This window comes from Homalodisca vitripennis, chromosome 4 (genome assembly GCF_021130785.1).
Source record: "Homalodisca vitripennis isolate AUS2020 chromosome 4, UT_GWSS_2.1, whole genome shotgun sequence".
Classification (NCBI taxonomy): Eukaryota; Metazoa; Arthropoda; class Insecta; order Hemiptera; family Cicadellidae; genus Homalodisca; species Homalodisca vitripennis.
This window is the reverse complement of record NC_060210.1, coordinates 20082392-20096129: the sequence shown is the minus strand read 5'-3', so window position 1 is coordinate 20096129 and position 13738 is coordinate 20082392. Positions and strand designations below refer to the sequence as shown.

The window sequence follows — 13738 nt, the reverse complement described above, 5'->3', positions numbered from 1 at the left end:
TTAGAAACTATTTATTTGGGATAGTTGCTATTATAACTAACTGGGCAACATTAGAATTCGTTTTGCTGGTAGATACTTTTTGGGCATCCATGATAAACGGTGGGATTTCGTTGAAAATATACCTTCTTAAATTAATGCCATCTGCGGAACAATTGAAATTCATTAGGCAGTATTACGTTTAACACACAACCATAGTACAAAAAGACTATTGATGAAGATCATACAATGATTAAGAGGATTTGCTTTCGGTTGACAAATATTCTCACAACCTGACTCATTCTTATGTACACAAGTGATTCAGCGCCATAGCATTCTTTCGTAAAGGTATATGAACCTTAGTAAGGGTTCTCGTAGTTACTGCTGTTTCTAATAAGAATCTAGTAATTTGTAAGTAAAGGATTGTTACTCATATATTTTGTATTACTCTTTTTAGACTGTTTTAGTTTCTTAGTAATATTAGTGTTTCACGTTTTTCATTTTACATTTTAAAATCTGCCTACAGCAATTGCTTTCATAGTGGAATTTCCGGGAAATTTTTGGCATTTTCTCTGCTCATGACCCTCAGAATTCAAAAATACCATAGTAATAAATTTACATATATGTATACAAGGCGTTGAAGAAGTCCTGAAGGGTATTGTTATTTACCTATTAAAGACAATACAATAACACTTGTTACGTCATTACTGTACCTATAAATCTACTTTTTGAAATAACTAAAATGTTTTTGTCATGTCAGTGAGATGGCCCGCAAATAGTCAGAAGGAAATCTTAAATTAGAGGATAAGACGAGTAATACATCGAGTTAAAGGTCTCTATTAGTACTTTACAATGTCGCAAAATTTACCTAAAAACGTTCATCAAAAAAATTACGCTGGTTTAAAGTTTGAATCATTTATAATGTAGGTCTTGTTCTAGGTGGTACAGTATTCTTGTCAAATCGTGAAAGTTAAACTTATTAAATAAATACTGGGCTTAAGAAATAGTTTTTAAGTTAGTTAATAGCTCCTCACATTCAATGGAGGATGTTCTTCAAGAAGTTCGGCAGAGAATTATAACGTAAGTATAACCCAAGATGTACATTATTTTAAAGTTACAGAACCATTCGAAACTCTATAACACTTATTGTTAAAGTACAAAAATAAATATATTAAAATGAAGTCAATCTCTTTTTAATAAGATAACAGAATGAATAATGTGATAATAAAATTTTAAATTACATTATAACAAATTTTTCCAATTGAATCTTGAAAGACTTATCAAAATGTTATGAATAAAAAACACTATTTTACTTAGTAGTAAAATTCGTCCTATACAAATAAAGCATGAAATAAAATTATCTTACCTTTCTGAAATCAAGATAAAAAAATCATAATCGATATTAAAACTCTAAGAAATGTTTAGCAAATAAAAAATATTAATTTTAATCGTCTTCAAATGAAGCAAAAGAAACCCAAATTAATAATAAAATAAACTTAATGCGGAAAACCCCTCTAAATAAATATTTTTAAGATAATAAGAGCGATTTAAGTATTTGTAATATTAATAATATCTGTAACAATATCCCTTCGAAAATTGATGGTTTATTGAGAGAGAAAACTGATAGATCGTATTTAAAAAGTTAAAAAACAATTAAAGCGTCTTTATATAAGAAATATTTAATATATTCAAGATTTAGCTATTTAGAATGATTTAGAGAATTCTAAAAAGTCTCAAAATCAATTGATTTATAAAATATACACTACTTTCTAAAATATTTTCCAAACTCATAAACATAATAATTTTTAAATGCTGGATTCTATATAGAGTTACCATAAAAGATTGAAAATATAAAAGCTTGTGTTAATTTTCAAAATAGAGCTGATTACTGTGTTATTTATGCAATTAGATGTAATTTAGAAAGAACAAAGGGAGTTAAACCATATCAATTTTTCTGAGAGATAAGCTTTTCACGAAAAGATGTAAAAGCATTTGAAAAAAGAAGCCTTGATTCTAAATATAGATAAATCCTATAAGGTAAGATAAGTGCCTATAAATATTTATAGTTTTGATGAATCCTTGAATATTGTCCCAATAAAAATATTAGACATTAATGACACTGAATTAAATATTTATTTGTTGTAAGAAAAAACAAGAAGTATTATGTTGAAAGTATTATTATGAAAAAACAACATCTCATTATGTTTAAAATAAAAAAAACGTTTGAAAGTGTTAAGATTTCATTAACATGCCAAAATTGAGAGTTGTTTTCCCACCGGTGTTTTGTATATTAAACATCTAAACTATTAATGTCTCTTTAGTTTGAAATTTAGAGATTACGGCCACGTATGAAGGAGTATTTATAAACAGTTTTCTTTGATTTTATACAGGTGTCACCAGGCCAATCACAATGGGTACCTGTTTGTTGATGTTACTCGCTTTCTATGGAACTGTCAGTCTAGCAGAAGCATCAAAATGTGACGAAGACACCATAAAAAAAATAAAAGAATTGTGGGGCGAGCATTCCCCGAAGATCTTAGAGACTGTAAGTTGCTCGACAGTTATTAGGGTACTAATTTGTATACTGATTGTAGCAGCTATTCATTAATATCTTTCGTTAATATCTTTTGAGGATTTAGGATATAACAAAAATAAAGAAAACCGTTCCTATGAAGGTAGGCTTAGTTGTCCATTACTTCCGTTGCGTGGAAATTAAAACATAAAAAGAACCAATGGTTGAAAACCTCCATACACTGAAAACTAAAACTCTGTACATATGTGGTACTTGCTGCACAAATAGCGGGCATTATAAATATTTAAATTTGAGAACACCAAGACTGAAATTATCACTAAAATACGATGATTTATGTCTGTTGTAGGTTTCACTATAAACACAAAAATATCTTACTTTATTCACTACATTGAGAACATACCGACCAATACTAGTAACTTTTTATTTTTGTGAGGCCTTTCGATAGCAAGGCTATCTTCATCAGACCCACCACTAAAGTAAATACAAAAAGTAAGTTTGTTTTTAATTATAGTTAGAAATATGTGATTTTAATATTAATTTGTCCTGTGGCGTAGTGTGTAATAAAATAAAATTATTACTGGAGTTGTACTGTATACATTTTGAAAGTTATTTTTGCAATCTTCGTGAAAGTAATATTGCATTTTGTATTTTTATTTACTTTAGTGGTGTGTCTGATAAAGCTGCCTTGCTATCGAAAGGCCTCACAAAAATAAAAAGTTATTAGTATTGGTATGTGTGTTGTCAATGTAGTTAATGAATTAAGAATAGCCAATACAAGCTCCATCTTCAACATTACAAAAATATCTTATATAAAACGTGTGATAACAAAGCAGCGCCATATTAATGATGTCATGTTTGGTGCCTGTGCAGATTTATTAATTACGTTTTTACATGCTCTGCTGCAGTAGCGTAGCCAGAAATTTCGTTCGGGGGGGGGGGGGGTCCGAAACCGGGGGATCCGGGGGATTTTGTGTGTTATTTACCAATGTGTTCACTGGTAAAAGGTAAATACCAAAATATGGGCTTTAGTAACTACGCCTTATAGAAAATGGAAAGATGTAATAGGCAAATTCAACTCTCACAGCAACTCTAGTACCACAAATTTTCTTGTATAGCTACAGAAACTTAACGAAGTTCGATTCTGGCCGAGTATAAGGCATCAAAGTGATGTTGGATTCACTGGATAAGAAAGAAAAAGGACAAAACAGAGCTTCACTCAAGCGTATAATTGACACAACTATATTCTGTGGAAAAAATGAAATACCCCTTCGGGAACATTGGGCCACTGACGGCCGAAAACCCTTTGGAAAAGGAAGGCAATTTTCGAGCGTTGCTCGGGTACAGATCAAACTAACGGTCGGAAAATGCACCGGAAAAACTCTACTGATTAGAAGTTCGGCTACTTTGGATTTCACTGATTGAGATATTTATGAATGAGTTATAATGACGATTTTTTGTATCATTACACTGTAGACGAGTATATAATTATCGAAAGAAATCAAAAAAATCACTTTCGGTCGGAAATAAAATACACTTGAAAAACTAATGATTAGAACTTCAACTACTTCGGACTTTAGTTATTGAGGTAAACGTGGTATTTTTGATTGAGTTAGGACGACGATTTTTTGTTATCATTAAACTGTACTCGACTACCTATATAATTATCGACAAAAAATCACTTTCGGTCGGTAAATACCGAAGAAAAGCTCTCTACAGATTCAAGTATTGACGATTTTGGATTTCACTGGTTGAGTGGGTGAGGTAAAAGTGGTACTTATAATATTTTGTTAGGACATTGATTTTAGGTATTAATTCAACGCCGACTATTAAATATACCTATAACTATCGAGAAAAAAAACAAAAATAATCACTTCCGATCGGATATACTAAGGAAAATGAAATAATACCTCAGTCAGTGAAATCCAAAGTAGTCGGAACTTGTTATCAGTAGAGCTTTTTAAGTGTATTTTCCGACCGAAAGTGATTTTTTATATTTTTTTCGATAATTATATACACGTCTACAGTTTAATGACACTAAAATAAACGTCGTGACTTAATTCTAAGCAGCCATTTTATGTCCCCAAGACGAATTTGAACGAAGTGGTCGCTAATTTAAACTGTCCAATTTCAAGTCGGGTCGCTAGGATGGCCTCTGGGCGCTCCTCCTGGTCTGTGGGCAATATCTGAGCAGTTGAGCTCAATGACTTGCCTGTCAACTGGAACAATTTGCTCCTGCAGCAGTCTAGCAGCTGGTCGGTGTGCCACTGAGGGCCACTGCTTCATTGAAGAGCCGGGTGAGGGTGGTCAGCTGCGCAGCTATTTCGGCCAAAACGGCTTGTAGGCTGCGCTGGGCGGGGGCGGCTGCTTCTGCTGCTGCATCAGCTGCTGGCACCTCCGTTTGTTGCGGCGGAGTGGCTGGTGTAGGTGGCCACTCTAGTTTCTGCCTGGGAGTCGCCCTGGGCCTCCGTGTGACCGGAAGGTCAGCCACAGATGCCGGCGGGCGAGGAAGTCGGTTGGCTGGGTTCCGGGGTTTCCTCCGGCGCTTCTTCTTCTGCGGCATGTCGTCCTCAGCTTCACTCTCCGATACGGAGTCCGCTGGTGACTCGTCCCGCATTGGTCGCCTCGCCGCTGGTTTGGTTGGCCGGGACTTGCGGCCTAACTGGACAGCTGCCGCTCTGGCCTCCTTGTAGGCTGGACACTCACGATAGTTGGCGTTGTGATCGCCGCCACAGTTGCAGCAGTGACCCTTCTCCGTCGAGACTTTGGGGCAGTTCATCTTCAGATGATTTTCCCCGCAGCGGACGCATTTTCTCGGCCTCCCGCAGTTGCCGGAGCTGTAGCCAAAACCTTGGCACCGGTAGCACTGCGGCGGGTCGACCGGCTTCTTGTAGACAGTGACTTAGACCCTGACATGGAGCAGGCTTGCCACGTTGTACATTTGGCTAGCCTGCTTGGTGTCAGGGTTCTCTCACTGTCCCTGGTCAGCGTGATCACCCAGCTCCTGGTAGGTCCCCTCGCTGTCCGAAGTCGTGCATCCTCGTTGACGGCGAAGCCCTCGTCAGTTAAGACATCGAAGAGCTCCACATCATCGGTGTCGGGCAGTCCGCTGATCACAACCTTAAGCGATCTTTCACGCCCAAGGTTGTGAGTGTAGAAGGGCAGCTTCTTGGAACATAGGTACCGGTGAACTGCCCTTAAGTCCTCCACGGTGGTCACTTTCAAGCGATAGTGAGCACCGCGGAATGTTGTCGTCAGGCCGTCCCGCGCCAACTCCTCCAACTTCTTGGCGTGGGTAGGCCAGTCCGGAACACTGTCCAGGAACAGCAAGGGTATCCTGGGCGTAGAAACCGAAGCCGTAGGTTGGTCAGATGTCACCGTAGCAGCGGTGACGTTGTGGTCTTTAAAAAGGCCCTTTGCTGGAGCAGCGACCTTCTTAGCCGCCGAGCTGGCAGGTGGAGAGCTAGGCCTCTTAGCTGGCTGCCCGGCGCTTCCAAAGGCACGCTGTCCCATCTTCTTGAAGATGTCACTCATGTTGTTCCAGGAGTTGTTGACACAACGAGCGCTGGAGGTCGAATGTTCGCCGTGTTACAATTTGGGTTACTTTGCGACGTCACGTGACCGCGCTCTATAGCAATACCGTGATTACACTACACTATCCGAAAGGCCGAGCCCAAAAGTATCGTTTGATACTTTATGATTGAAACGAAAGGACAATTATATTTTTAACAACGGTCACTTTAATCAATTAAATCAATCAATTTAATGTTTTTAGACAAGAGTAAATGATAACTCTCCTTTTATAACTCCATGCTTTATTTTTTAATATATCTTAAAATTTCGGGGGGGGGGTCCGGACCCCCCCCTTCGCTACGCCACTGCTCTGCTGGAGAACGGTCATATAATTGGTTATGAGATTTTCATAGGTTTTATGAGATGAGGAAGCAAAGTACCAGATTTAAAATTAGGATAACCATAAAAATTTTGGTATTTAAAAATCTGTTAAGGTGGAAATAATTTCAGATATACAGTTTTTACCTAAAAATATATTACGAGTTGTCAAGTTTTAGGTATACGAAGAAAATTCACTCGACTCGATCAACAAAGAGGTAGGAGTTAATTTACTAAGAACGTCCCAATTTGACAATAGTTTTCCCAACATTAGAATGATGATATATTTTAAATATAATATTATTTAAAAAACTGAAATACTGTATTAAGTTGAAAAGTGCTAATTATACATATAAGCTAAATCTAATGAAAATTTGTATAACACCTCAAAATAAAAACAACAACAATGCTTTATTTCTCCAAACCAACAGTCGTAAAAACTTGTTACACATTTTAAAACGTAACAAAATAAAGTAACTCATATTAAGTCACTATTTACTACAGTTTAATGACACTTTCTAACCATTATATCTTAAACCGTATCGTAAGATATTGTTAAAGGAACATAGGAATGGTCCAAATCATTTTTTTGGGGTGATACATAACGTGGTAAAAGAAGTTAGTTAAAAAAAATCTATTATTTACTGATACTCAGAACATAGTAGTTTTATGTGTACTAAATATCTACAATTCATTGTGTTGGCAATAAAAAAATATCACAATCCAAGTTACTTGCCATGGTTAAGTGTATAAAAAAATTGAAATAATATTTTGAAAGATAGTCTGACAATCTTCTTCGGGTTTTAACTAAAAACAACATTACGTTAATTAGTTAATAAATCTAGATAGATTGTTAATCAAGCCAAAGTAAAATAAAAAAACACAAGTTTTATTTTAGAGTTCTCCACATGAGGAAGAGAGCAAGCGTCGTTACTTGAAACGTCGTGTTTCTGATTTACGAATCTTTAGAAGCAAACCTGTGATGTTTTCAAGAACCTACATGTTAATGTGAGCTGAGAATATTCCCTCCCCAGTTTGATTGTATGAGTTAATCGACGGTACTGATCATAACCTTTCACTCTGAGATCTGTTGACACTTCTCTATCGACACAGAAATTTCACATTTCCCTGATATTGTCCATTTGACTGGTTATAGTATGGGAACGCATAGAGAATGTGGAACGAGATTGATCGCTAAAACTGTCACTCTTCTCTACCTTCCAAATAGACGTAACACATCACGTTCATCCATTGAGTGAATATTTTAGTGTTGGTTCGAGGTACAATAAGTCCCGTTTCAAGAAAAAACACACAACTTTTTAAATGATGGATCATAATAAAAATATTTTAAATTTGGTTTTTACCAATTTTATAACACTTGTTGGTACTGGAAACCGATTGGTAGAAACCTCCTTCACAGAAATATCTCTACAGGGATGGTAAAATAATTTGAAAACTAATGTTTTTTTTTTGTCATCACTTCATAGTGCTTACCACAATTTTCGAGCAGTGGAGGGGGAAACGGTAATGAGGACTCCATTTTACCCTCCGCTTAGTGCAGCGTCTGAAGTCTGATGCTGTAAGACTGAACTCCTGGAATCTGGAGCAATGTCCGTCTGAAGAGATCCAAACAAATTCGGCAACGAAGAAGCTCAGAATGATCTATTTCGATCGTTTCACTATCAGATCAGAGCACCTAGACTACAGAATAAAGTGCAATATAGACGATTAGGTAATCTCATTGATTCATCAGGTGGACAAATTCTTGACAACACTCACATTGCACTAAAACTTCTTACCATAATTACGTTATGTGTAGATAACAAAACGACCTCACACTCGTTTGGTCCATCAGATTTTAAGTTTGGTAGACAATTGTAGTAGAGACATAACACAAACTATCCTATGAGTTTAAATTAATTAAAAAAGTCTTTGGACACGAGAGATGCTGTCTTCTAGGTGTCGCGAATCAAGCAATTTAAAATCTTTGGTTTCACACTCTAGAATAGAATGTTTAATGTCGAAAAGACTCTTATAGTTAGTCTAAAACTGCTTAAAAATGTGTAGTGTATCTGCAAGTCAACGCCAAAAAGGGAGACTTTTTCTTCAATGAATTGTTAAAGGCCACTAAACAAAACCTAAACCACAAAACAAATCAATGTAACTGTTATAACAACCTCTGTGAATGAACCAACGAAACTAGCACGCATATAGGGGTTTAGCATTACCATTTTGGTGGAATTAAAAAAACATTTATATGTTTTTGTCAGGATTCGTCCAGTATTTCACAAATTTCTTTTTTCAGAAAGATTCCCTAGAAATCAAATCAAATCAAAATCGTTTATTCTCAGGAAATTTAACAAAAAATACATATTAATATATTCATTGTCTTAAATAAACTCAACATACATTTTTATAGAAATGAAAAATAAAATAAAAGTGAGAATTAATTTAGGTGAAGTAAGTGAATGGAAATTATAATTAAAAGGACAAAATTACCAACTGTTGGAGAACATGACCACAGACAGGCCTTGGTGCAACTCTTTTTTGACAGACGGACATCGGAAAAACTACGTACAAAATTCACCATTCCTTATCATCGAGGGTTGTTATCTGTATTTATACAATCAACGTATTACTCGCACATAACCTCCCTCAGAACACACACACACACACACACACACACACACACACACACACACACACACACACACACACACACACACACACACACACACACACACACACACACACACACACACACACACACTCGATTACTCATATGTACACAAAAACATGAAAGATTCTGCGATCCTTGAATTGCATTTCCAGGATAAGGTAATAATTTAGGTAATAATAAGGGCAGTTTCGCTTTTATTATTTTCGCTATCCTGCGATTTCTTCTGCAGGCTGTAGCCAATGGGAAGGAGGTGGTGATAGCCACAACCCCCTTTTACTATGACGTTGACAGGAAGTGCGTCTACTCCATATTCGTAAAGGATAAGGATCAGTACAAGATCATAAACACTGAGGTTCCGAAGAGTGGGTAAGCTTTATCACTAATGTAAAACTATTTAATAAAATTTTACGATTTTCAGTCACCAAAATTAAGTAAAATATAAAATGAACTATAACTAATTCTGTTTTGCTGCTGTGGTATGTATAAAATAATGGATTTCTTTTGTACATTGCATACTTTTGCAATGTTGCATATTTTTCAGGGCTGTTTAAAATCCTTAATCTTCAAGAGTAGTATGAATGCATGAATGTAGTATGACGTTATATTTATTTTGCATTGTCTTATTATTGTTTGTATTGCATAAAGGTATAATATAATAATTATTAATATTTATTAATTATTTATAGTTATTAATATTTATTACGAGATGCCATTACTACAGTTGTAAAAAATAACGGTATAAAGTCCATTAAGGATGGGTGGAATGTTTATAGCATATAATGATAAAACAATGATTACTTAAAAAAACTGCAATATAAAGCAAAAAATTGCTATCGGTTTCATAAACACTATTAATAAAAATAAAATAAGTTTTGTGACTCTATAATGTTGTATTCGTATTTTTAGGTCTGCAATCACAACAGTTCTCCCTATAAACGAATATGAAGGCTACACTAATGTACCTGGTAAGTATGATCCGAGTTTAAATTAAAGGTTAACCCAGCTCAACATGACCTTTTTCGTTCTACCAAAAAATACCTCTTTTCCATAAAAAATGTCTATAACAAAATATTTTGATTCTATGATCATTTATAGCAAATTATAAATAAATAAACTAGCTTATGTACGATCATTATATAAGAGTTTTATACGATTAACCATGGACAATGTATAAGTGTTAAAGGAAATTAAAAACATTTCGAACCCATCTAGAAGCTCAATATTGTCGTGCCTCAATTTATATCATTGGAACAAACGAATAGACAGAAAAACACAAAACGGAATGTCCTAAAGGAAAGATCTTCCTTAGACTATGACTAACCTCTGTGGGAAAATCTTTTAAGTAAAGGAGAGGCCGATACCCTTTGAAGCCTCATTCTGTCCATCCTCATGGTTCACGGGTATGTGGGGGGCGGGGGGGGGTCTTATTAAACAAAGTAAGGGGGAGAGAACATATAGTATAAGATCGATGGTACTAATGATGGCACAAGAAGTGGTACAGTCCCAGACATGGTTTTAATGATTCTTTAGATGGTCATAAATATCGATGATTCCATATCATTCGATAGTCATAATTCGATTGTGTTGGTGGCCGCTCGTTATACTGCAGCCGTATTGGAGTAGACTGCCAACTGTCGAAACTTTAATACCTATTTCCAGGCTTTCAGACTGTGTTATGTACGAGCATTAATAATAGTGAGGCAAGACATCTCTATGTGCACCTAGAGTGTACGAAATTCCATACGACTGTAGCTCAGTTTACATTGGAGAGGCAAAATTTTCAATTTCCACAAGAGTAAGTGAACACATTATACACTCGAAACGTGAATATACTGAACAATAGGACAATTTCAAAATCGAACATACAAAAAATTTCTATAAAGCAAAAATATTGTAAAAATGTCCTACTACTATCTATGGATTGCACAAGAAACATAAAAGGTAATCAAGAACGAAAAAACTTCAATATAAAAGCAGTGTGAAATTAAGATTTAGTGTAATATTTTATTTTTTTCACTATGACGAATATCCAAACAAATACTGTTAATGACATAATATTGTTTTTAATAAACGTTTGTATTTCTGTCTATTGTTTCAGAAAAGACAGTAAGAAGATATTATGTACTGTATGAAGGCGGTGTTCAGCTTTTATACAAATGCTCTACCGATGGTAAGACTTTATTGATACCGTAGAAAATAGGAAACTTCAATGAGGATGTTCTCAAAATGTGAAGAAAAAATGTTCAGAAGTAAATTTTTAATCTAATAACGATATAACTCCATACGACAGAACACAGGGAAAAACGTAAAAATACAGAACGCGATAATTTATTGGATGTATTTGAAAAGTTATGTTTTAGATCTATATTGATAATTTATTGAACACAATAACACAAGACCTGTGTAGAAACTGCCCTGTGTAACCTTTCATATGTTAAATGATTTAAGAACACTTTTCTTTTCTTTGTGTAAAGGTTGTTTTTTCAATCTTGTTGTCGTCTTCAGGCAACATTGACAACTAAATTACAGTTGTTAGACAGGTGCGTGCGTAGAAAAAGAGAAGGTCTTTAACTCTCTGTTCGCGTTGTAAGAACTGAGAGCCATTTGTATTGTACAAGTACATAACCCGGTTTTTATTTTAATCACTAAAGTATCTGCTGAGAAAGAAATCGATCGTCAGCTGCGCTAATTTCACATTTATTTATTTACTCTACCAACGGAATTACACCCTCAGTACAATGAAAATAAGCCTATTAAATAGTATTAAAAAGTATAGTCTAAATACTAATAATATTATGTAATTAAATAACCAATAGTGTAAAAAATAAATAATCAACAAAACAATCAGTTAGTAAGATATAAAAGTTTGTTAACAAACATTCAGCAAAATAGTCAAAGACAATAATAAATAGTACAAAGTGGCTTAAAAACAACCGTATTAAAAAATACAATAAGCGACAGGCAAGAAACGATAAACAATCAGATACGTGCAATAAACGCAGAAAAAGGCAATGCAATATCGTAAATCTCAAAATAATTACAAATAAACATTGATACTTGTGAATACTATAATAGATTTGCTAACTTGTGTCTGTCTGTCTCTCTCTCTCTCTCGGTGTGTGTGTGTGTGTGTGTGTGTGTGTGTGTGTGTGTGTGTGTGTGTGTGTGTGTGTGTGTGTGTGTGTGTGTGTGTGTGTGTGTGTGTGTGTGTGTGTGTGTGTGTGTGTGGCTATATATTAATTTCTTAATGGAAATTCTCGATCACCCTCATGAGAAAATTATACACGCCGCTCCTGGAATATCGAGAAAGTTAAAATAGTTTTAATGACCATACCAAGAAAGAGGGAATTACTCTTATTGACAAGAATAAATTGAGTTCATTTGTCTGCAGGTGAGATCGGACCCGCTGAAGCAGCGATCAAAGTGAGAGCTTCCGGGTACGACAAAGACAAGTTGTCTGAGGCCCGAGACATCGCGAAGAAACTCGACATGAACCTTTCAACGGAGTTTCCTGAATCATGTTTGGACTGTTAAATTCTTTGTTCAATGTATTTAAATGAGTTTGTAACAATAAATTATTTTTATTTTATACAAACTGTACTCAAGATTTTAGGAGCAATCTAGTTTTTGTGGGCTCAGCAGTCAACAACAATTTATCAAAACAAGGTAGTGTATGTACAACTAACAATCATCATGTACATATTAATCAGTTAATCAATTCTACATATGTTATAGGGGTGAAGCTATAACATAGGGGGGGGGGGGTTAGTGTAGGGGGTTATCTGCTCTAACGTTGAATGTATAGAGTGTTGGTTTTGTTAAAACAAATGATCATATCAGTTCTATAACTTATCAGGGTTACAATTAATCTGTAACCCTGACATCAGCGGGAAGGTTCACTGACACTTCTAATTAACAAAAAAATATGTGTTTCTACCTCTGGAAATTCCGGAAGTTGAATTTCCGGAAATAATTTCATCAGCAGACACAAAATAACATATGTTCGCCACAGTTAAAATCATATAAAACAACAAGCAAACACTCATTTCAAAACCCTATTAAAAGTGTGTAGTCACACATATACACGGCAAAATATTAGGTGGATCACATTTTATCCCGTAGTCTGATGATGGAGTAATTTCCGAAATATGTAAAACCCATACATCACGGTTGTTTTTGAATTTAACGGACTTACTTAGTTAATCGATGATAGAGAAATGACTTATCTACATAAAATGTATCCTGATTGAACAATTCATTAAAATTCACGGCTTTTAGATTAAAAACTTTCAAATAGTCTTTCATCACCTTTGTATTGCATCTTTCCTTATCATCTTCATCATTCAGATGGCTGAAAATATTTACAAAGGGAATATTTATGCTTTGGCATTATATTTGTATAAGGTAAATTGTGTAGTCTTCTTGCATAATCCAAAATTTGGGAAGTCACAGTATTTCAATTGTATTTGATCCTGTCAGTAATATTATATGGATCTCAACCTTTTGAGACTTTTAGGAGTTTTTACCTTTGGTAAATAAGTATCGGACTTAATTTCCAGTTTCTAAGAAATACTCAGATGTTCGATTATTAAGAGTGGAACGGTTCGCAATAAACATGGAGTCATTGTATTTGCAGACTTACAATTCTTAGTGTTGAAAAA

General features: G+C 35.0%; 1 protein-coding gene across 1 annotated transcript; it reads left to right on the top strand.

Annotated features, from left to right (window-relative positions):
* Positions 1-290: 290 nt before the first annotated feature.
* Positions 291-12684, top strand: LOC124361418. Its single transcript, XM_046815467.1, has 6 exons — positions 291-387; positions 2367-2521; positions 9307-9443; positions 9984-10042; positions 11176-11247; positions 12469-12684. The coding sequence occupies exons 2-6, from the start codon at positions 2387-2389 to the stop codon at positions 12609-12611; spliced, it is 546 nt and encodes a 181-aa protein (XP_046671423.1). The 5' UTR covers positions 291-387; positions 2367-2386; the 3' UTR covers positions 12612-12684.
* Positions 12685-13738: the final 1054 nt, after the last annotated feature.